The sequence below is a fragment of the Procambarus clarkii genome, chromosome 70 (assembly GCF_040958095.1).
Source record: "Procambarus clarkii isolate CNS0578487 chromosome 70, FALCON_Pclarkii_2.0, whole genome shotgun sequence".
Classification (NCBI taxonomy): domain Eukaryota; kingdom Metazoa; phylum Arthropoda; class Malacostraca; order Decapoda; family Cambaridae; genus Procambarus; species Procambarus clarkii.
The window spans coordinates 26463372-26485892 of record NC_091219.1 but is presented as its reverse complement, the minus strand read 5'-3'; the positions used below and the strand labels follow the sequence as shown (position 1 = coordinate 26485892).

General features: G+C 37.7%; 3 protein-coding genes across 7 annotated transcripts; 1 reads left to right on the top strand and 2 right to left on the bottom strand.

The window, feature by feature from the left end:
- Positions 1-791: 791 nt before the first annotated feature.
- On the bottom strand, positions 792-9215 carry LOC123744865 (dynamin-binding protein). 4 transcript variants are annotated; one of them, XM_045725059.2, is made up of 6 exons: positions 9098-9215; positions 8101-8274; positions 5975-6149; positions 4223-4393; positions 2333-2485; positions 792-1784 (listed from the first exon to the last, which is right to left on the bottom strand). In XM_045725059.2, exons 2-6 carry the CDS (start codon positions 8226-8228, stop codon positions 1638-1640), a joined length of 774 nt encoding a protein of 257 aa, XP_045581015.1. In that variant the 5' UTR covers positions 8229-8274; positions 9098-9215; the 3' UTR covers positions 792-1637. The 4 variants fall into 4 exon arrangements, with proteins under 4 accessions (XP_045581015.1, XP_045581016.1, XP_045581017.1 ...); XM_045725060.2 differs by having other exon boundaries at positions 9149-9212; XM_045725061.2 differs by having other exon boundaries at positions 9171-9208.
- Positions 9216-9475: 260 nt separating this feature from the next.
- Positions 9476-14209, top strand: heix (UbiA prenyltransferase domain-containing heix). 2 transcript variants are annotated; one of them, XM_045725056.2, is made up of 2 exons: positions 9476-9631; positions 11075-14209. In XM_045725056.2, the coding sequence occupies exon 2, from the start codon at positions 11095-11097 to the stop codon at positions 12034-12036; it is 942 nt and encodes a 313-aa protein (XP_045581012.1). In that variant the 5' UTR covers positions 9476-9631; positions 11075-11094; the 3' UTR covers positions 12037-14209. The 2 variants fall into 2 exon arrangements, with proteins under 2 accessions (XP_045581012.1, XP_045581013.1); XM_045725057.2 differs by lacking the exon at positions 9476-9631 and adding an exon at positions 10225-10338.
- A 1065-nt stretch (positions 14210-15274) lies between these two features.
- Positions 15275-22437, bottom strand: LOC123744866 (ribonuclease H2 subunit C). Its single transcript, XM_045725063.2, has 3 exons — positions 22228-22437; positions 20068-20300; positions 15275-15364 (listed from the first exon to the last, which is right to left on the bottom strand). Exons 1-3 carry the CDS (start codon positions 22391-22393, stop codon positions 15344-15346), a joined length of 420 nt encoding a protein of 139 aa, XP_045581019.1. The 5' UTR covers positions 22394-22437; the 3' UTR covers positions 15275-15343.
- Between the last annotated feature and the right edge of the window lie 84 nt (positions 22438-22521).

Below are 22521 nucleotides of genomic sequence, written 5' to 3'. Positions count from 1 at the left end.
ATAATCTCAGAGCACTCACAATATACTTTCTGGAAAGGAGAGAAAAAGAGATCACAATACATGCATGAAAGATACCAGAAGGCCAAGTCCCAAATATACACAATAAAGTGAAAGTCATGGCAGGAAATTCAGAATTGATCCACTGAAAAGAAGAGGTTCCATAGGCACAATCGGAAAACATTGTGTGAACATTAGAGATTCACAGCTCTTCAACTTCCTCTCGCCAAATATATGAAATACTGCCAAAACATAAGTAGATGTTTTCAAGAGACAATTGGAGTAGTTCCTACAGGAAGTGGCAGATAAGTAGGTCATAATGAATATGTGGGTCTGAGGACCTCTCTATGGAACAGTATTTCAAACCAAGTTATCATAAAATTAGGCTGGCCCCAGGCCTATCCTGGATTTGTATAACTCAAAACCAACTCCGGTTAAACTACAGACAAGTGGTTTGTTTAGTTGCTCCTAACCTTTCTGTTTGGTTTCCTTGGTACAGTATTGCATCAATTTCTGACCTTCGAACTTCCTTGACCTTGGAGAGGGTGCCATGTATTGGTCGTGGCTCCTGGTATGTAAGGGTTGGTCTCGAAGACTTCGTGCTTCAGATTGGAAGCTATTGTGGGCCCTCCTAGAAAGAGCAGAACACCACACGAAAGGAAGGAAAATAGGATAGGAAAATTGAACCACTACTGAAGATAGTGAAGAGCAGTCCAGAAATAGGCATTTCAATATGCTCAGTGCTCTATTATAGGTGGTGGGTTTAGCAAGATAGGCAAAAAAGTTGACTAAAAATCAGTTATTCACTTTATATTTATATAACAATATGTATTATTACAGTTTAAAAAAATAAGTATGTTCACTACACTGTCTCCAAAAGCCTGACAAAAATATGCATAATTTTGTTTATATCAGATTTAAATAGCATGTTATGATGCTTTTAGGACACCATATGAACTTGTGTAGACAAAATATTATACAATAATTCTAGTAAAATATGCTGCCAAGAAGCAGTGGCAAGAGAGGAACACTGTTTTGGGTTATCTACCTTTCCCGTATACAGGAAGGCAATTCCATGATAGTGGATAAACACCTCTTTCAGCTTAGCAAAATAATTTTCCCTTTGGCTCCAAGTGAAACCAAAGGGTAAAGTTTGGTATATTGTTTTATATAAAAATGGTTACCTAGAAAAGGCTCCACTGACCAAAATCAATATGCATCTCAATTATATGATCCTACACAAGTGTTCAAGATTTAAAAGTAAATCAATGTCATGAGAAATAAAAATATATCGCAGAATGAAGATTAAAAACAATGCACAAAGAAATTCCATTAACGTGATGTATCAAAGAGATATTCAGTATGTTTGGGATGCAGTACGCAGTTTTGAATCCTTCTCATGGCTCCTATTGATTTTCTCATTAAGAGCAATGTTCCATTTGGACTATATTCCTTAAATTCAATAATAGTTTTAGGTCATTATAATAAGGCATTCTTAAGATGTTGAAGAGAGACCTACAGGAAGAAAAATTATTCAGAAAGAAATGAAAAAAAAAAATGGGTTATACATGATGAAAACATGAAGCACACCTTCAAGGGTAGCTAATTATTAATAATATCCTATTTATTTTACCTTAAAACTATGTGGCTACAATTTTTAGAGACTTAATATTCTTTAAATGTTCCCCCATCATTGCTTCATACTCGGTGTCTTTGATCTGGTGAGCTCCGCGACTGGTCTGAATAAAGTTACTAAAGTGGGAGTTTGCTGTTCCATAGTAATCCACCTGAGAGACAAATAAAACAAATTATTATTCAACTCACAAATTCAAGCCACATGTGAAAGAAATTTCAAACAGAGCAATTATCAGATAGGCAGTCATATGTTTGGAATGTTGTGATATTTTCAGCATGAAGATGTTAGCAATTAAATTATTTGGCAAATATTTTGTATCCAAAATGAAGTTAAAAATACATGGGAGAAGACCATGCATAAATAACAAAATAGACTGAGTACATAAAGTTGCTTCAAATAGGTTTCGTGTGTGTGTGACAATTGTGATTCCCTATTTCAGACTACATTTCAAACTTTCTTTGACATATAATTTTTCTTCTCTTCCTCCTTTTTCTAACCTGTCTATCAGTGTAAAATAACTTGAATATTTTATTCATATATGCTAATGGTGTACATGTTCACCACACCTAGTAATTAACATTTTCATTGGAATTTTCCATCTTCTACTTCAAGGAAATAACAATCTTTACAAATAAAAGTATGCTCAATATTAATTTAAATTAATTTAATATTAAATTTAAAACAATCTAAAATTATTACCAGAGTTTGCACATATGCTTGGATGCATGGTTGCAGCAAAGGCTGTCGCATAGAATGAAATTTCTTGGCCTCGGTAAGCAGCTGCCCGTTGATTTCCTTCAGCTGACGCTGTGCACTGTCTCGCTCCACCATCACATCCGTTGTGCGCTTGCCCTAAGGAGTAAATTCTAATTAAGTGTAACATAATGCATTTTTGCAAAATATATTTGCATAATATTTGCACATGGTGGGATGCATGACAGTACAGTAATTAGGTTATTTGAAAAATGTTCATATGATAAAGAATTTTATTTCCTCTACCCATTCACACATTTAAGAATTAAAAACAAAGTTCTAGTATTCACTTAGTTATGCTTGCTGGGGTTGAGCTTTGCTCTTTCAGCCCGCTTCTCAACTGTCAATCAACTGTTACTAACTACTAACTAATTTTTTTTTTCACACAAAATTTTTTTTCAGATAGATGAAAAGATGGATGAAAATTTTTCTGACTGATAGAAAAATGAGGGCAGTAATCAGAGGCAATGTATCAGACTGATACATTGAGAAATGTCACAAGTGGAGTACCACAGGGTTCAGTTCTTGCACCGGTGATGTTCATTGTCTACATAAATGATCTACCAGATGGAATACAGAATTATATGAACATGTTTGCTGATGATGCTAAGATAATAGGAAGGACATGAAACTTAGATGATTGTCATGCCCTTCAAGAAGACCATGACAAAATAAGTATATGGAGCACCACTTGGTAAATGGAATTTAATGTGAATAAATACCATGTTATGGAATGTGGAATAGGAGAACATAGACCCCACACAACCTATAAATTATGTGAGAAATCTTTAAAGAATTTTGATAAAGAAAGATCTAGGGGTGGTTCTAGATAGAAAACTATCATCTGAGGACCACATAAAGAACGTTGTGTGAGGAGCCTATGCTATGCTTTCTAACTTCAGAATTGCTTTTAAATACATGGATGGTGAAATACTAAAGAAATTGTTCACAACTTTTGTCAAGCCAAAGCTAGAATACGCTGTGGTTGTGTGGTGCCCATATCTTAAGAAGCACATCAACTGGAAAAGGTGCAAAGACATGCTACTAAGTGCCTCCCAGAACTGAAGGGCAAGAGTTACAAGGAGAGGTTCGAGGCATTCAATATGCCAAAAATAGAAGACAGAAGAAAAAGAGGTAATATGATCACTACGTACAAAATAGTAACAAGAATTGATAAAATTGGTTGGGAAGATTTCCTGAGACCTGGAACTTCAAGAACAAGAGGTCATATTTTTAAACTAACTAAACAAAGATGCCAAAGAAATATAAGAAAATTCACTTTCGCAAACAGAGTGGTAGACGGTTGGAACAAGTTAAGTGAGAAGGTGGTGGAGGCCAAAACCGTTGGTAGTTTCAAAGCGCTCTATGACAAAGAGTGCTGGGTAGACGGGACACCATGAGTGTAGCTCTCATCCTGTAACTACACTTAGGTAATTACACCCCCCCGTAGGAAGCAGCTCCATAACAGCTGTCTAACTCCCAGGTACCTATTTACTGCTAGATAACAGGGGCATTCAGAGTGAAAGAAACTTTGCCCATTTGTTTCTGCCTGGTCCGGGAATCAAACCCGGGCTACGGAATTACGAGTCCTGCGCGCTGTCCACTCAGCTACCAGACCCCGTGTGGTAGTGCAGGTATTTCTTTTCAAATCATTTTAATATTACATGTAATAAACTAAAAAAGTCCATATTAACTAAAAGTCTATATTAACGCACAATGAGGTAGTTCCTGATTGGATGTGGCAGTTTTGTTAATTATAGCAGCTCTCATATTACAAAAAAATAATGAACAGTTCCCTTATTACTGCAGATATTAATAATGATAACTTGTACTTACCTTTAATTTTAATCGATCCAGTTTATCTTGACACTTTTGCACCACAACAAGCTGAGCATCTCGCCGCCTACGTAATGCATCTAGATGTTCATACAGTGCTTGGTACTGCTTTATTGGCTCACCCATAACTTGTTGTACAGCTAAGCTTGTCTCATCACTTTTGGGTTTCATCTTTAACAGAAAAAAAAATTAGTGAATTTATGAAACACTATTTTGAATATCCCCTTGGTTTCTCCACTAGCCCGGAACTGGACTTAACATTCCCTTCAGGCTTTCTACGATCTGTAGTCTCACTATGTCAAGTAACATTTCAAATGGCCTTGGCATTTTATTTGGGAGGGAAGACATGAAAATAAAATTCAATCTTATCACTAAAATGATCACTCACTGACTCCAAAGAGCAGAAACAATAATTTAACACCTCCAAGAAACAATCAGAAACACAAGGAATTGCAGTTAAATCTCTTTTATGTTTAATAATTACTAACTACTCCAGGTATTACCAAATAGTAGTATCACTACCACTACAAGGTCAGTGGAGGCTAACTCTCAACACTCACAGATATAGTAGCTATGGCAGATATTACATTCCACTTGTAGAGTGGAATGAGAAGAAATCGATATGCTGCTCATAAAGGAATGTTGCACAGCCTCAACACCCTATTTCTGAGCAAGTGCTCCAGAGCAAACTCCCAACAGACACCTTTCCAGAAGAGAAAGCCCCAAAAGATAAGGAAGAGTTTGTGGAACCAATGACTTGAGCAACTTAGGCCAATAAGGGAGGGCAGACTCACCAAAAGAACAGGAAAAGTCCCCCAGCAACCCACGATCATCCCAGAAAATTAGTTTGGTAGCTCTAGAAAATGGGCATGTTGGCTCCCAGATCATCTCTCAATTGGAACACACACACAGCACCGCTCCTGTGCCAGGCAAGTCCACTACAGGCTCACCATAGCCCATGCTACTTGCCCCGCTCCTGTGTCAGGTAAATTACGGGCTCACCATAGCCCATGCTACTTGGTACTTGTTCCGAGTAGCTGAATCTATAACAACAATCTCTCAATTATGTAGACAAAAATAGAAGAAATACATATGCACACATGTATGTGTGCAAGGTTGATGGAAGCATAATTGTTCATTTTATACAGTATCACATGGGGTGACATTTGACTCAACTGCCAACTGCTGACAGAATTTGAAAGATTCAGGGCCTACCTTGACCTTGGGCCTAATCTGAAGGTCAGACAACCTGGTTGAACACAGCATGATTTGGTTTCCCAGTGTTGGGGGACAGGAAACCTGTTAGGCTTATTGAGATCTCCCTAGGCTAACTACTAACCTATCCAAGTTGCAACCACTACAGTTGCCTAACTCCTGGGGACCTATTTACTACCGAGTGATCAGATGCACAAGGTAAAAGGAAACACAACAAAGTTTGTGTCTTGTAGTGGGAATCAAACGCGGGTCATTTCAGTTGTGACCTGACTGCATTGACCAGGTCGGTTTCAATTTCTAAGTACTGTACATTTTGTGGGAGATGACGGCTATCACTTAGCACACACAAAGACAAGTGGATATTCAGGTAATGATACCGAATGAATAATATTCCCCAGTTCACAAATTATAAATAATCCACAATTAGTGCAGATTCAAAAACTCTCAGCAACTTATTTCTTATTAAAAATTATGTTGACCACTTTATACACAATTTATGGAAGTAGCTCTTAAAAAATATAGACCAGGTTTACCAACCTCCATAACCACAGATAGGTATTCATCTGTCGCCTGCTGCATCTGTGGGGAAATTGCTGTCAGGCCAGAAGATCCCAAATCTTTCAAAAGTTTTTCTTCTGCTTCTTGAATGTCTTTAAGAGCCTCTCTGTAATTTCGGACTTCACTCAATATCTTGCAACAACCAGCTTCAGATCTACAAAAAGGCAAAACCACATTAAATATTTGTATTCAGTCTCATTATTTAACTTGTCACACAACATTTCTGGAGGGGCTAAATGTTGGTTCTCTGTAGTTAGCTGCACTGAGATAGCCTTACACATGTAAATCATATCAGCCCTAGGGATCTCTTAATAGCCTGCCTTTTTACTCTTTGTTGGTCTAGTGATCAATGTTCCCATGGCTCAGGCTCTGACCAGGCCTCCTGGTTGGTGCGTGTGGTCAACCAGGCAGGCTGTTGGACGCAGCTGCTCACAGCCTCGTATACGAATCACAGCCTTGTTAATCAGGTATCCTTTAGAGATGCTTATCAAGTTCTCTCTTGAACACCGTGAGAGGTCAGCCAGTTATGCCTAGTCAAGGGCGTAGGAAAAGCTTCCTTAGCATATGGTCTAGGGTACATGATGAACATAAACTGGTTGGGGTTGCGAGAATTAAAAAAGGAACAGCGTGCCAAGGTCACATTCAGACCCTCCCAAACACACACACACACAACTTTTAACATTGTTCACTGACTAAACAGCTAAATATTTTGGAAACTAAAAAAAAAATCAATTCTTATAGTAATATACACCATTATTCACTGATTGAGGAAAATAACAGAAATTTCCTGCTGTCAATATTTGCCCATACTCGCATAAAACTAACAACCCTCCAACTCCTTCAAAGTTCCTCAAGCAACGCCCTTTCTTGGAGTACAGGGTTACCATTCTATTTCATACTGCTAAACTCCTCTCATTGCAGACCACCCACACATTAGGCAATAATACTTTTACACGAGAGACAGGGAAAGAGAGACAAAGTAAGTCATTGAAAGAGACAGAGACAGACAGACAGCAGATAGATAGATGGATAGATGATAGATAGATGAGAAGATAAGCCGATACATGGACAGACAGAAAAATAGATGGATGGATAGATACATAGATAAGACTGATGGATACTTTGATGGATATATGAAAGGATAGATAGATGGATGTATAGACAGATGAAAAGAGATGGATAAATAGATGAATATGAAAGGATTGATGGATAGGTAGATATTGATGGATGGCTAGATGGGACAGATGGGAGACAGACAGACAGACACCCGGGCAACCCCGTGTACCCCTGTAGTTGTATACATGAGTGAGTCTGGTAGAATATCGGTAAGAGCTGCATCAATAGCCAATATGTTTCCTGTAGTTTGTTATATTCTTATGTCATTAAATCCTTTAGTGTTAGAACCTCCCAAAAGAAATCCTAGATTGCCACTGAACAAGCAAAAATATGAAAATGTAGTATATAATGCATCATGAAATGATCAAAATAAAATGTTTGTTTTCTAGATAACTGTACACAACGTACTGTACTTGTTTTTCATTATATTGCAGCTACTCTGTTTCTTTACTGACCAAACTTCTTGCATCAGCTATAACTCACAGGATGCAATCTAAAGTCAAAGTTAGTGATACATTTATGCAGTCATGAAGAGCAATAGTGATATATTCAGATCCCTTAGCTTGTAAATAAGCATTTCTACAATTTATAAGGATTAAGAAATTTACTGTATATTAGTTCTTAGGAACTAAATTGTGTGATGTTTATTGGAATATTTCTGTATTATAGTCTGCATGACATATGTAATATAGAGTGAAGAGACGACGTTTTGGTCTGTCCTGGACCATTCTCAAGTCGATTGTCTCGATTCTCACAATCGACTTGAGAATGGTCCAGGACGGACCGAAAAGTCGTTGTCCCTTCACTTTCTAGTGTGTGGTTTAGTCAACATATATCAGCCACGTTATTGTGACCCTTCATCTGCATGTGTAATAGTGTAATATAGAGTACAGTACTAAACAAAACACCACCGCACAGATCATATTCAAAACAGGTCATGCACAAAAGGGTCCAAGGGTCCCCATGCCTGTGCCATAGTTGAAACTTACTTTGTTATTTCAACCCAGAGGTTTGCCAGACTCTCTTCCTCTTGATGGGGTAGAATGCCACTTGCTGGTTTAGGAGCTTCGAGGACAGATGTTGGTTTTCCAATTCCAAGGCTCAAGAAAGACTTCATTTTCCCAATACTATGTTGTTTTCACAAGTCTTTACATTCAAAATTTCTGAAACGACAAGATTCAAATAACCGAGAAAAACTCTAGCTACATACATAAATTTTATTTCAGTCAACATTTGTAACATTTAATAATAAAGGTAATTATATAATCATTATTCGACCCTGGAGGGAAGGGGGGTAGACCTCAATACAAGCCTAACATTATATGTATAAACTGGCTGCCTGTCCCGCGACACAATGAATTAAATGATACATACAGATAATTCATAATGTTTGTATAAACTGGCTGCCTGTCCCGCGGCACAATGAATTAAATATGATACATCAGACATAATTCATAATGTATGTATAAACTGGCTGCCTGTCCCGCGGCACAATGAATTAAATGATACATACAGATAATTCATAATGTATGTATAAACTGGCTGCCTGTCCCGCGGCACAATGAATTAAATGATACATACAGATAATTCATAATGTATGTATAAACTGGCTGCCTGTCCCGCGGCACAATGAATTAAATATGATACATCAGACAGATAATTCATAATGTATGTATAAACTGGCTGCCTGTCCCGCGGCACAATGAATTAAATATGATACATCAGACAGATAATTCATAATGTATGTATAAACTGGCTGCCTGTCCCGCGGCACAATGAATTAAATATGATACATCAGACAGATAATTCATAATGTATGTATAAACTGGCTGCCTGTCCCGCGGCACAATGAATTAAATATGATACATCAGACAGATAATTCATAATGAGAGGACGTGACAAAAGCCTGTGTGGTCAGGTCTCCCCCCAGTCACTGGATGGGTGACACAGCGCGGAGGGTTTGGCTAAGGGACGGCCTCAACTGACTGTAGCAGTCTTCCTGTCCCCCGGGTATCCCACCACAGGTGTGTCCCTGACCAGAGTATCCCAGTCCCAACACCTGAGCCCAGATGACGTTCACTGCGCACGGAAATAACATAAAAAATAATACAAAAAATAATACAATTCTGTAGAGTTCATACAAGTACCACAAAACAAAATGTTTTAATAAATATGATTATGCCGCAACAAGGCCATTTTTATCTTATTTTATATATATAATATTCAATTTTGACATTGAAGGTACGGCTTATATTTTTGTTCCAATGATTGCATAACAACGTATTTAGCCCTATGCTCAATTTCCAGCAAACCGTTAGGAATTTATATACATATATACATTTTATTTTAGAGCCATCAAAGATATTTAGATGTGATTCGAGTTTTATTTTGTTGGTTGTAGAGAACGTAGCCCACTCAGCAACCTGTGTTTACATGGCAGCCTCCGGGGAGACGACGCCTGCTATTTTCTGACATAAATCACACCAAGTTGTGTCTGAGCTGCTGCTATCATGACTAGAGGTGAGAGGGGTGAGAGCAGAGTGCCGGTGAGAGGGATACTGTGAGAGTGGAGGCTGTGAAAGGGGTGAGAAGGGGAGGGAGGGAGAGAGAGAGAGAGAGAGAGAGAGGGAGAGTATAATGTGGGCGGAGTTGACCCGCTAGTGTGATGCAGGAAATACCTATCCTTGTCCCACAGGTGCTGTCTTCCTGTCCCCACGTGTCTCGGGGACACATGGCTCCAGTCATATGTGGCTCATAAAAGCACAAACCTGCACAGAAGGTCTGTGTATGGTATAGTACAATGACAACAGCTGTGGGCTGAATTATCCAGTGGCAAGCTGCCCCCCCCCCACACCATTACCGTAGACCTGTGCTTGCTTGGCAGCACGCACACGGGAAGTAGTCGCTCATTGATTGATTGATGAAGATTAAGCCACCTAAAAGGTGGCACGGGCATGAATAGCCTGTAAGTAGTGGCCCTTTGGAGCCATTACCAGTATCAAGAGCTGATACTGGACATCTGTGGAGGTGTGACTGTACTCTACGGAGAGGTCGTGACCTGTGAAGTATTCGTTCATTAAGTGAAGTTTATATATATATAGTTCTTTGTTATTTTTGTCAAGCTCTGAGTGTTGGCTTTCACACAGGAATTTCCTTAGCGTGCTGAAGAAACTTGTAGCGCCTCTTGCAGCATCTGTGAGCAGGAGGAAGCAGCAAGCATATAGGGAGTATGTTATGCTGTACATTGTAGCATATTGTGTTCAAGATATAAAAGATACTGTAAAGGTATAAATGTAGACTTTTATTTTTATTTATGCATAGTGGAGGCAGTTTACAAGTTTGAAAAGTGTTACAAATGTTTTTTCTTGTTCACTCATTCACCTTTTGAGTCTTATTAGGGTTAATAATAAATATGATGAAGCAATATCTTTATGCCGTAGAAATAGAATGAGGAAAACACCACAGGTCTATGAGAAAGCAGAAATTAATGGATGGATAAAAAATGCAGAAGTAATTTTTTATTGTAACAAATAAGATTGAAGAGAAAACGCTAAGCCATGATCGCTATGCACCCACTAATGTCATGATCGTGTATGTCGGGCAAGGCTTGAAGTACTGGTTATATAAGATACCAAGAGAAAAAGAAGGGAAGTCAAAATGTGTTCTTATTTAGTAAGATGAGAAAGCTGAAGACCTTCAGCGAACCCTGGTCAGCTGGCATCCAATACTGACCTTACCAAGCACTTGCACAGTTATTTTACAGTTAGGAAAGATGAATGTACAGAATGGAAGTCCTTCAGTGATTGTATTAAACACACAGTATTGTGTTTATAGTGTAGATAATCAAATATGGTTTTAATCACTATATTTTACCACCTAGAATAATACAAAATATGGAGAGCAATTTGTACCATGAAAATTTGTCTTTTAACCATGCCTATAAACCATTAATTTCACTTACAGGCTCGTAAAACTTGACAAAGATGAATGGTAACAGTTCGACACCAGTGGAGAAGCGCCGCGGTTCTCCTCTAATGAAGTTATCGGCATATGTGCTTGCTCTACGACCATGGTCCTTCAGTGCTTCCTTAATGCCAGTATTGTTGGGGTGTATTTTAGCCCATAAGGCTACCGGAGAATTTAATATTGTTGCACTTGTCACAACAGCACTTACAGCTTTGTCAGTACATGCTGCTGGTAATGTTGTGAACACTTATTTTGATTATGTGAAAGGAATTGACAGTAAAAAGAGTGATGATCGGACCTTAGTGGACCAACACCTTTCCAAAGATGAAATTGTAACACTTGGTGTCATTTTGTATTCTATTGGGTGTGCCGGATTTGTTATTTTGACTATGGTAACACGTGCCCGTTTGGAACATTTGGCCCTGGTGTATTTTGGAGGGCTATCTAGTTCATTTTTATACACTGGTGGAATAGGCTTCAAGTACATTGCCTTGGGGGATGTTATGATTCTTATCTTCTTTGGTCCGATGACTGTACTTTTTTCATACATGGTCCAAGCAGGGCATGTTCAGTGGGCAACCATTTTGTATGCTGTACCTCTTGCCTTAAATACTGAAGCAATCCTTCATTCAAATAATACTCGCGATTTAGAATCCGACAGGCGAGCTGGGATTGTCACATTAGCTATTATTATCGGCTCGACAGCTTCCGAAGTTTTGTATGCCGTTTTTCTCTTTGCTCCTTATACAATGTTTGCTGTTTGGGGTATGAAGTATTCAGCAATGCTTTTTCTTCCACTAATTACAATCCCTGAAGCATTCAGACTAGAAAGGCATTTTAGAACAGTAGGCAAAGGGCCAATACCAAAGAGGACTGCTAAACTCAATGCCTATCTAGGCTTTCTCTATGTATTAGGCTGTGCTCTCTCTGACCCTGCAAAATTACCCTATATTCTCTGATTTTTAATAAAATTGCATATTTAATATTTGAGTTTTGTGGTGTATTTTCTTGAGTTGGCAGCATTTTTTTAATGTGAATAGGTCTGTGGTCTTTGATTTCATTTAATATATTTTTATAGTAAGACAATACTTTCTCGAATTTTGTGAACTGTAATATCATAGCCTATCTGTCATGTGGATACTGAAGTGTTAATTGCAAAAGTTAAATGTGTTTAACATGCCCATCATATGATAGTATGTTTTCACACACAAATTTTTCAGTTCTATTTGTCATTAGTCTATTAAGTTTTTCCAGTCCATTTGGCTCAGAATCACTACTAAAATTCTGTGACATTAGTGACTTGGCAGAATCTGATGTGTAAATAACTTAATTAATTTTAGTTTTGTGACATGAGTTTACCATAATGCAGCTTTTGGCATTAGAAACTAGTTGCAACATTTACAGCTATATTTATGGGACATGGAGTTCTAATATAGGCAATGCCAATTAATTGCAATATGTATACATAATTATATTAGCGGTGTATTCCTGGCAAATATTTTTTTGTGCATCGAGCAGCACTAACTAGTTCAGTTAAAAAAAAAAAAACTTCCTTGACACTGGCTCTATTAATTGAGTGCATATTGAGTTTGCTGCAGTATCTATTATGTGGTATCAGTTCCTAGGGGGGTTATACTGAATTGTGCCGAATGTAAATAATGTAATGCAAAGAAATTTGAAGAAACAAAAAGATAGGGTTACAAATTGTCAGTCCCTAAGTCTGTATTCCATTGTTGAACTTTATATTATGGCTAGGAAAACACTGTTAATAGTATCTTGTGTTTTTGGAGTTGATTAGGCAAACAAGTTAAAGAAATCTAATTTTTATTATTAAGAAAAAATCAATGTTTTCTACCGTAAACCAATAATTAGTGGGAAGATAAGATAATGAATTTTAGTTTCCATGTGGTTTGCTTAGCCAAAGGAAGATAGAATAACGTGATTCAATCTTTAATAGTACAGTATTGAAGAAAAACATGCTCTCTCTTGGCAGACAAATTTGAATGAAACCCAGATTTGTAATTATGATTGTTATCCACCAAAGATTTGAAATTTAGTGACACTGATGGTACCAATAAGAAACTAATTTATTATAGCTTGGTTGAGTGAATTGTGCAAGATGATTTGAAGGGAAAATAAAGAAAATTGTGTGTCTACAAAGAACACAGATGGCACTATTTGTATGTGGATGGACAGTTAGGCATGTACATGAAGATACAAATGGTTTTGTATGCCTCCATACCGAGAGGCCAGGGTGTAACAAGTGTTCGTCTCTCCAGTTTCTCTAGGTTAACAGCTCTGTTCATATTAGTTACTAATCGACCTTGGTAGATCTGTGGACTGCTTGTACAAAAATTAAGAACAAATTAAAATAAAAATCATGCAAATTCTGAATTTAGTTTTGATGTTTGACAAACATTTTTAGTCTTTTGATTTTAGAGTTTGACAGAAAATGTAGATATCTTGATATTTTTGTTTACCTTTGAATATATATTTTATTTTATGAAAATTTGGTGTGTTTCTCTGTGTCATCTCAGACATGCTTATTTGGTTTTATAGTAATAGTGTAGGTATGTAGGTAATTTTTTTTATGAATGACAGTATTTGTTTTTACATCTTTAGGGTGTACGGTACTTAAATTGTGCATGGTATTTAGAGGTAATTGAGCTTTGGTGATAGATCTGCTTAAAATGATAGAATTTCATTGATATTAATATACATTAATTTATCAGTTATCCATATTCAGATTATATTTTGAGAAGCCGTGTCCAAAATGACAACCAGTCATGGCAAATGTTATGCCGTCATTAGACAGCATAAAGTTACATTGTACAGTATTAGATTATTGAAATTGCATTTCTCCACGTCAGATACTGCATGTAGGATGTTCAACATACTATGTTATGTAAGACTTCTGGTTTTGTGCCTGTATAATAAAGTATAAAATATTTGAAGCAGTTGGTGATACATGAACTGTATTTAATTTCTTAATGCCGAGTACATGTATCAGAGCTGCAGTACAGCATGCAAATAAAGTGCGGTATCTTCTGTCTCTGACAGCTTTTTTTTATATATATAATTTTCTTAATGAGAATGCTATTTGTGTAATGTCAATAGTAAATTAAAATACTTTGTGTTATTTTAATAGCTCCTGCTCACCAGCACAAAAAGAATACAAATTTAAGTGTTTATGAACCTCCATGCTGATTTGTGTAAGGAATGGTTAGCAGTAGTAGCATCTATTGTCACTTCTTTCAACCTCCGCTCTTTATTTTATTCACAAACTACTGTATACGATATGCTTTCTTTGTCAGAAACAGCACTAATATTAGTGCTGTACTACTCTGCCAGTGGCTTCCCTCCCCGCCCATGACCAAGTTTAATAATTCTGCCTAATCATCCACTGTGCGGAAGTTCCTCTTACCCTTATCTGATGTACCAATATGCTGTCATATTGCAACATATGTCTTCAACTTTCAAATAAGAAAAATATTTGTGGAAATTACTTTGTAATCAACTGATCTGTATTTCATTGTGTTCCCTGCTGGAATCCTAACTTTTTTTTTTTTTTAGAAATCCAAATTTTTTAAGGAAATTCAGACTAGTGAGTTTGGTCAGTTATTTAAGGTGGTGTATGGATTTGGGAGCGTACACTGTACTGATAATTTATATATTTCCAAGTTAAACTAAGATAAACATGGCCACCATTCCTCTACACTGTTAACATCATGACCAAGGGTTCTGGGAGGCAGATGTTGATTTAGGTTTTGCTATTAGCAAGGCTGTCAAAAAGTAAATACAGTAAAAGTGAAGCTAGAAAAAATTATCAGTAAATAAGGAAAACCAAAGTATGAGGAGTGAAGTGGAGGAAAAGGCCAGGTTCTGGCTGGCCAATCTGAACTCCACGGCTGATACAACCTAGAGTTGGGAGCCATCTCATCGAGATGACTTCAGGAAGCAACGAGGCCCGCCCCTCCCCCCCAGAAAGGATTCACACGGCCGAAACTTTATTACCTAGAAATTGTCTTGCAATCTCATGACTGGGGAGTCCAGAGAAAAGTGCAAATCCACGCATTGTAATTTTCTCGGGTACATCGCTATTGTGATTTCATCGTGCAATTTCATCATTATCACTGAAGGATGTGTAGCTCTACCAAATTTAATAATACTGCATACTTGCTGAAGTAATACACATCAAACTTTCAACTTTTATTTTGCATGTATTAGGAACAACTTACAAATTTAATTACGGTGCGTTTGTATGTGCTATGTTTCACCACTGTGGATCTGCAACAAAAGGAGCAAATCAATGAGTTTATGGTATAGTTTGTGTTTAAAACACACACTGAACCAGTACTAGTCCTGAAAATGTTCTAAATTTATATAAACGACATGCCAATAGGTATAAGCAACAATTCTACAGTGCAGTATATTAAAAATATTTATGGATTAAAAAAACAAAAATTCTATGAAACTTTCAAGACTTGACCAAAGTGAGCAAATGAATTGTAAAATTTATTGCTGATAAAAAGCTACATAAAAATAGGGGACTAAAGACAGTCTACATGAAAAAGGCAAACTATGAAATTTTGTTAAGAAAATCTAAAAACAGAAAGGAATCCGAGTGATTGTACTTGACAATCACCAGAAAATTATATAAATACTGTACAATAGTGATAAAATCATCTTATATGACATTAGGATAGCTTTTAAGTACAGTATATAGATGGTGTAAAAAAAAAAAAAAAAAATCTTTGGAGGGGTGGGGGATGATAGCCGAGTGGACAGCGCTCGGGGTTCGTAATCCTAAGAGTCTGGGGTTTGATCCTCAGTGGAGGCGGAAACAAATAGGCAGTTGCTTTCACCCTGATGCCCCTGCTCACCTAGCAGTAAATAGGTACCTGGAAGTTAGACAGCTGCTACAGGCTGCTTCCTGTAGATGTATTCATCTAGTTGTGCTTGTGGGGGTTGAGCTCTGCTCTTTCAACCTGCCTCTCAACTGTTATTAACTACTAATAATTCCTCCCCCCCCCCCAGGAAGCAGCCCATAACAGCTGTCTAACTCCCAGGTACCTATTTACTGCTAGGTAAAAGAAACTGCCCATTTCGTTTCTGCCATCACCAGGGATTGTATCTGGACCCCAAGATTACGAGTCCAGAGCACTGTCTACTTGGCTATCAGGCCTCCATGTGTAATTACCTAAGTGTAGTTACAGGATGAGAGCTACGCTCGTGGTGTCCCGTCTACCCAGCACTCTATCATATAACACAAAACATAACACACAACGTGTGTGTGTGTGTGTGTGCGCGTGTGAAAATTAGGATTAAGGACTTGCCCAAAATGCTGTGCATGCTACTGGTCGTTCAAGAATGTAAGAAATTCTGTATATACTATACTATATTTTCAGTATTTATTTAACAAAAAAAAAAAATGGAATACAGTGGAGCCTAACTCCAGTGGAATCAGTTTCATGAAAAAATCTGGATGCAGTCGAATCAACTACTTTCAGTAGCAAAAACTGGTCGAGGTTTGTTAAATCAGCAAATGTAGGAAATTTCCAGGTCATGTGTGACTGGACCAAAACTTATTGAGCTATGCCAATCAGAAATACAGTACAATCAAGTACTTTACACCAATGAAAACCCAGGTTAGTGAGAAATGAAATAGTATATTCTTAAGTGGCCGCTCGGTTCTTCACTGAAGCAAAGATCTCGGCCGCCTAAAGATAGGATCAGACACTCCCAGGCAACTATACTGTACTGTATAAATATTTACTATCACAGCGAGGAACTTCACAAATACCCCAACCAGATGTTGACCAGACCACACACTAGAAGTTGAAGGGACGACGACGTTTCAGTCCGTCCTGGACCATTCTCAAGTCGATTGGACGGACCGAAAGTCCGGTCATTCTCAAATGTTTCGGTCAGTCCGGACCATTCTCAAGTCACAATCGACTTGAGAATGGTCCAGGACGGACCGAAACGTCGTCGTCCCTTCAACTTCTAGTGTGTGGTCTGGTCAACATACTTCAGCCACGTTATTGTGACTCATCGCCTGCACCCCAACCAGATGGCTATTGGAAGACACAAGATTACTCCATCCAGTTCAGAATAACCACTAGAAGGTAGAAAGTACATTCAATTACACTATGCAGACTTACAAGACTCCTGCAAACAATACTCACAGGGATTGTTAAAACATCTTTGCTAAAATGCAAGTTAGATTATCTGTCCACTACCTCAAACTGCCCCTATATGGGAGCACATTACCTGTTAACAAGGTCATAGGTAGCAGCTCTCAGGAAAATTTGAAAAAGCATTTCCATCAAAGAAACTATACACAACTGGCTAAAGCTTGGAGACTATACAAGAGTAGTTGAAGTGTGCGATGTCAATGATTTACGTTACAGGAATTTAACAGGAGCAGACTGTCAGGAGTCCAGTATTTTTAGTCATGTGGTGATAAAGTCACAGATAAAATACAGATAGTATTTAACACTTAGGTCTATGCTGACACTATACATTACATTCAGTTGTAAAACACTTCCTACAATAGTATTGGTCTGGTGTGTTCAAATTTTGCTGCCGCTGACCACATGCACTCAAGTATTTATGGGCATCTGTCAATTTGCAATATTTAAAAGAATTACTGTATGCAGTAACTCAAATGTATTTTTTCCATTAGAAATTACTTTAATATTGTTATTGTATTGAAATTTACAAGAAAATAACACAGGCAGCCAAAGATTTGTGTGGGCATGTTATAAGGTAAAGTACTGTACATAGAATATTTCATAAATATGCAGATTGAGACCAGATTAAACTTCAGAATTACTACAGTATTGTTAAAAAAAAGGCTATACGGTATTAATGTATCACTGCACACCCCAACCACTCTGGAAGTCATTTTGTGCTGAAGTTGTTGAATTTGTGGCTGTAAAGTACTGGTAGTGGAAGCATTAAATATTTATAAACAATTTGGACTCTTAGAAATACAGTATCTAAAACCTGTCTTAAATTTTACCATGTACTGTACCTTTTAAGTTTGATTTGTACAGTTTTTGTTTACACATACATTCAACACAAAAATAATCAGATTTTGTTTTCAATTGCACACTTAAGGTCCAAAGCCATGTATTGACTGGCAGAAAGCCTTCAACACTTACACACAAGAGGCACCTCCATAAACTTGAATAACAAGCTCGAGTAACTGCAAGCAAGTTGGCCCTAGCGACACGATAAATGATCCAACTGCAAGCAAAGGGTAGTAACGAGACTGGACAGATCAGAATGGAGGGAAGCAGAGAACCAATGAAATCGGTACTAGGACTCGCATGGTATCTGATAATGTCAATACCATATTTTTGGAACATGGAGCTTCCGTGCCAGTGCTTGCTAACGATGCAAAATTGAAGAGACTAGTCAGAAAAAAGGGATTGGAAAATGCTCCATGTGGACCTGGAGAAATTTAGAAAGAGTCCAAGAAATAGCAGTTCAACTGTAACTGAAGCAAATGCAAGATGGTGCGATTTAGGACATGGGTCAGCACAAGATAATGGGAGAACAAATACTAGAGTTGGAGAAGAAAATGGATCTTAAAAGTACACAAAACTTCAAGTTTATTATTGGGGGACATATTAACAGGACAATATTAGTAAACCATATATAATGCAGATAAACAACTTATGTTTATCATAGCAGATATGCAACTTTCAAGAACAAATAAGCTTTCAGGACATTTGTATACTACTTATGCTAGATCAGTGCTAAATTTAGCCCCAGTGTTGAATCCACACCTAAACTGCATAAAAACACAATTAGTGACAACCCAGAGGTTTGCTACGAGACTAGTCACTGAACTTAGAGGGATGAACTACAAGGAAACTAGCTAAGGGCTAAGGAAACTAGCCCTCACCTCAATGGAAAAAAAAGAGAAGGGTATAACGAGTCCACATGATCATAATATAACAATTTTAGAGGCTTTGATCTATGTATATAAAAAAATAGTTTTCCATAAAAATGATATGATGAGATGACATGGGAAGTAACAGGGAATGTAAGAAAGTACCTATATAGGCCAATAAACTTTATTCAGTTCAATTTACTTTTATGTTCAAGGGAAATGAGCTAAAAGGGGAAATAATGGAGGTGAATTTCATACATAGTTACAAGATTAGGTATACACAGCAAGAGGGGGCAAGAGCCACTGTAATAGGCAACAAGCAATTAATGATGAGGGGGGGCCCCAGTAGCTGAAGCTTGCTCTATATGCACTTACAGGAAAGTACAGGTGCAACAACCACTAAGGCAGCCGGTCGGCCGAGCGGACAGCACGCGGGACTTGTAATCCTGTGGTCCTGGGTTCGATCCCAGGCGCCGGCGAGAAACAATGGGCAGAGTTTCTTTCACCCTATGCCCCTGTTACCTAGCAGTAAAATAGGCACCTGGGTGTTAGTCAGCTGTCACGGGCTGCTTCCTGGGGGTGGAGGCCTGGTCGAGGACCGGGCCGCGGGGACACTAAAGCCCCGAAATCATCTCAAGATAACCTCAAGAAGGCACCACACCATCCACCTCATAAATAACAAACAGACCAGACACCAACACATGTGCAAGAAGCACCCAAGTTACTACACCATCCACCTCGTGTTGTACACCAGGGCCCAACACCTGAGCAACAACCTTCACATTATTCAACTTGCTTGAGAATTCCTTTCTACTCACTCTTAGATAGATTGATTTAGATATTTTATTCAGGTAAAGGTACATATATTGAAGATGAGCTACAAACAATGTTGGATTTAACAATAGAGCTAGTACATACATTACCTAAAGCCTCTAATATGCATAGCATTTCGGGCAAACGTATAGTTAATATTGTATAATACCTATTCTTATTTAACTATTAATTAAAAAAGATTATACTAGTGTATTTTTTGTTTTTTAAATATTTGGAGTATGACAATTGGGACATTAATTCCTGTACGTACCACATTAGCAATTTCTACCCAATCCATGGCCTGCTGGAACCTATCCCCACGAGAAGGTTCTCGATCCCAGTTCCAAAAGGTGAACTTTTCAAACTGACATATTGCTCTCATTGTACGGTCATCATCAGAATTTAAACTGGGTCTTGTTTCCTTCAGTACTACTCCAGTATATCCATCGGGGACATCCATCACACAGCCTTGAAGTGGATATCCTCGGAATGTTCCTGTTAAGCCTGAAAAATGCCATAGAATGCTTACAACAGCATTAGCGGAAAAACACTATTTTTGTTTTTGATTCACGTTGAATTCTTAGTTTCCACACCTTCCTTCAAAGCTAATTACTTTGCTTACCAGTATACTTTATTTTGTAACCAATATGATTGTTGTTATTCACCCACTGTACAAAACTTGTTATATCCTTTAATACAAAACAAATGTGTATTGTCAAAAGTGTTTACATTTTAATCCATTTGTTGTCATGGACACTGAGGTACAGCCTTAGACCAGAACAATCTTTGACTGTGAAAACTACCATATGGTATATGAAGTACTTAACCCAGATCCTGAAAAGTATCACATAACCATTAGATCTCAACACTGCCACCACCTATAGTTACATTACCAATAAAGTAAATATACCTGTACTTTTCTATTTTGTTCCAATCAATAAAGGTACTACTGTATATTATGAACATTAAAAATAAACAAAAATGTCCTCCCTCACATAGTCACACTCTCAGCATCACTAATATCTCCCACTTTCATAGTACAGTAAAGTACACAAAACATTATTCTAAACCTAACTGTTTAGAATATGAAATATTATACAGTGTTTGGTACTAAGATCACCAAAAATCGTCTATAAGTACTTGAGCATCACTCACTGTTCAGCAAGATAAAACTACAACACCCATTTCCAATATCCTGGAAAACTAAGTCTCCAGACATCTTAGTGCCAATCTTTAGGTGTTAAGATATACAGAGTATCAATTATTTGCAAGGGAATTTAATCAGAATAAGCCCAGCCATGTACTGTATATTACGGTCTATATTTTAACTCCCTTCATTTCCATACTACAGTACTGTATCAGGAAACACTCCTAGAATAACAGCTTTGGTTATGGATATTTGGGATGCCAGATATTTCAACATTTGACAGATTGTTTGGAATCACCAAGTGTTAAGATCTGTTTTACGATACGGTGGCTGGGTGTCGGTACTCTTTCGTTTGGAAACGAACAATTCAGAGACACCCATAGTCAGTAACTCATTTCTCGGCAACCACTGGAAATAAGTTAATAAAAAGTTGGAACCACTACTATTTACTGTAGTTTTAAAAGTTGCATTGGTCATGTAAAAACTTAATAGGGCCACTATGTGTATTTCTAAACCTTACAGCTTTCATTTTTATTTTTGGAATTCATGTATTCTTAGGTTAACTTAGGTTAGGTTAGGTTAGTTTGGGACAGAATAGAAGAGGATAAGATTGGTCAGGCAATGACAATATTAGATTAGGTTAGGTTCATTATAATGAGGTCAATCAGTGATCCAAGCCTTTATAACCCTACCACTCTGGTAGTGGTACTCTATAACTCAACCAGATTATACAAGGTTACATGTGTAAAATGTTTTATGAAGGGAATATCTGGGAAAAAGGGAATATACTTTAAGCAATATTCAACAGATATATATAAATGTATATATTAATTTAGGTCTAATATTGCCAGGAAAATCTTTACAATATATGGTAATATAAACCATTATTGGTGCCAGGAAGCGTGCCGTTGGCCCCTCTAGGGAAGGGCGAGGATGGTTGACTGGTCACCCAGCCAGTTACTGGCTACACCAAACAGTGCTTAACCTGACTCAGTGAGTGACCACACACTAGTGATCTATACAGGGACCAATACACAGGCCCCTGGGTCACTGTGCTCACGATAACTGATAACTTGATAACTGTAACGAAACTAATTTGACTGGGAATGGACAGAGGTCACTTCGTACACAAGATGGTTTACCAACAGATTTTAATACCTACCTAATCCAACATAGGTTCATCTAGTCTAACCTAATAACATATAAAGTTTAAATAATTAAACTATAATGTAGTAACGCCTGTATGTTGACCGTCCTGGATTACCCAGTGGAAAAAAAACTTACATTTCTTCTGACTCTCGTCAATTGCCACTTGTTCTGTAACATAGGTCGTGAAGAACTTGTCCACTGGAGCGTCTCCATCGTAGCTAATGTTACAGGGAATATATTGGATGTGTGAGCTGTGGGTCTCCTTCAAGGCCTCTCCCTTCAAGTCGAGTTTTACCGCCATGTTTCCCAGCCAATGGTCGCTTACCCTCCGTCTACACTCTTCTTCTTATTATTAAAGAAAACGGAGGATTGTAAAAGGAGTTAATTTCCAAACAGGGTTGTATAAATAAATCTTATCTTATCTTTGCA

Bases quoted from the DNA above. Each gene is read 5' to 3' on its own strand.
- LOC123744865 (XM_045725059.2), bottom strand. From the start codon at position 8,228: ATGAAGTCTTTCTTGAGCCTTGGAATTGGAAAACCAACATCTGTCCTC. The intron at 6,150-8,100 runs GTAAGTTTCAAC...GCCTTTTTGTAG, and splicing joins CTCTGGGTTGAAATAACAAA to ATCTGAAGCTGGTTGTTGCA. The intron at 2,486-4,222 runs GTAAGTACAAGT...TTTACTCCTTAG, and splicing joins TGGATCGATTAAAATTAAAG to GGCAAGCGCACAACGGATGT.
- heix (XM_045725056.2), top strand. From the start codon at position 11,095: ATGAATGGTAACAGTTCGACACCAGTGGAGAAGCGCCGCGGTTCTCCT.
- LOC123744866 (XM_045725063.2), bottom strand. From the start codon at position 22,393: ATGGCGGTAAAACTCGACTTGAAGGGAGAGGCCTTGAAGGAGACCCAC. The intron at 20,301-22,227 runs GTAAGTTTTTTT...GGCATTTTTCAG, and splicing joins TGACGAGAGTCAGAAGAAAT to GCTTAACAGGAACATTCCGA. The intron at 15,365-20,067 runs GTACGTACAGGA...CTTTTGTTGCAG, and splicing joins GGGTAGAAATTGCTAATGTG to ATCCACAGTGGTGAAACATA.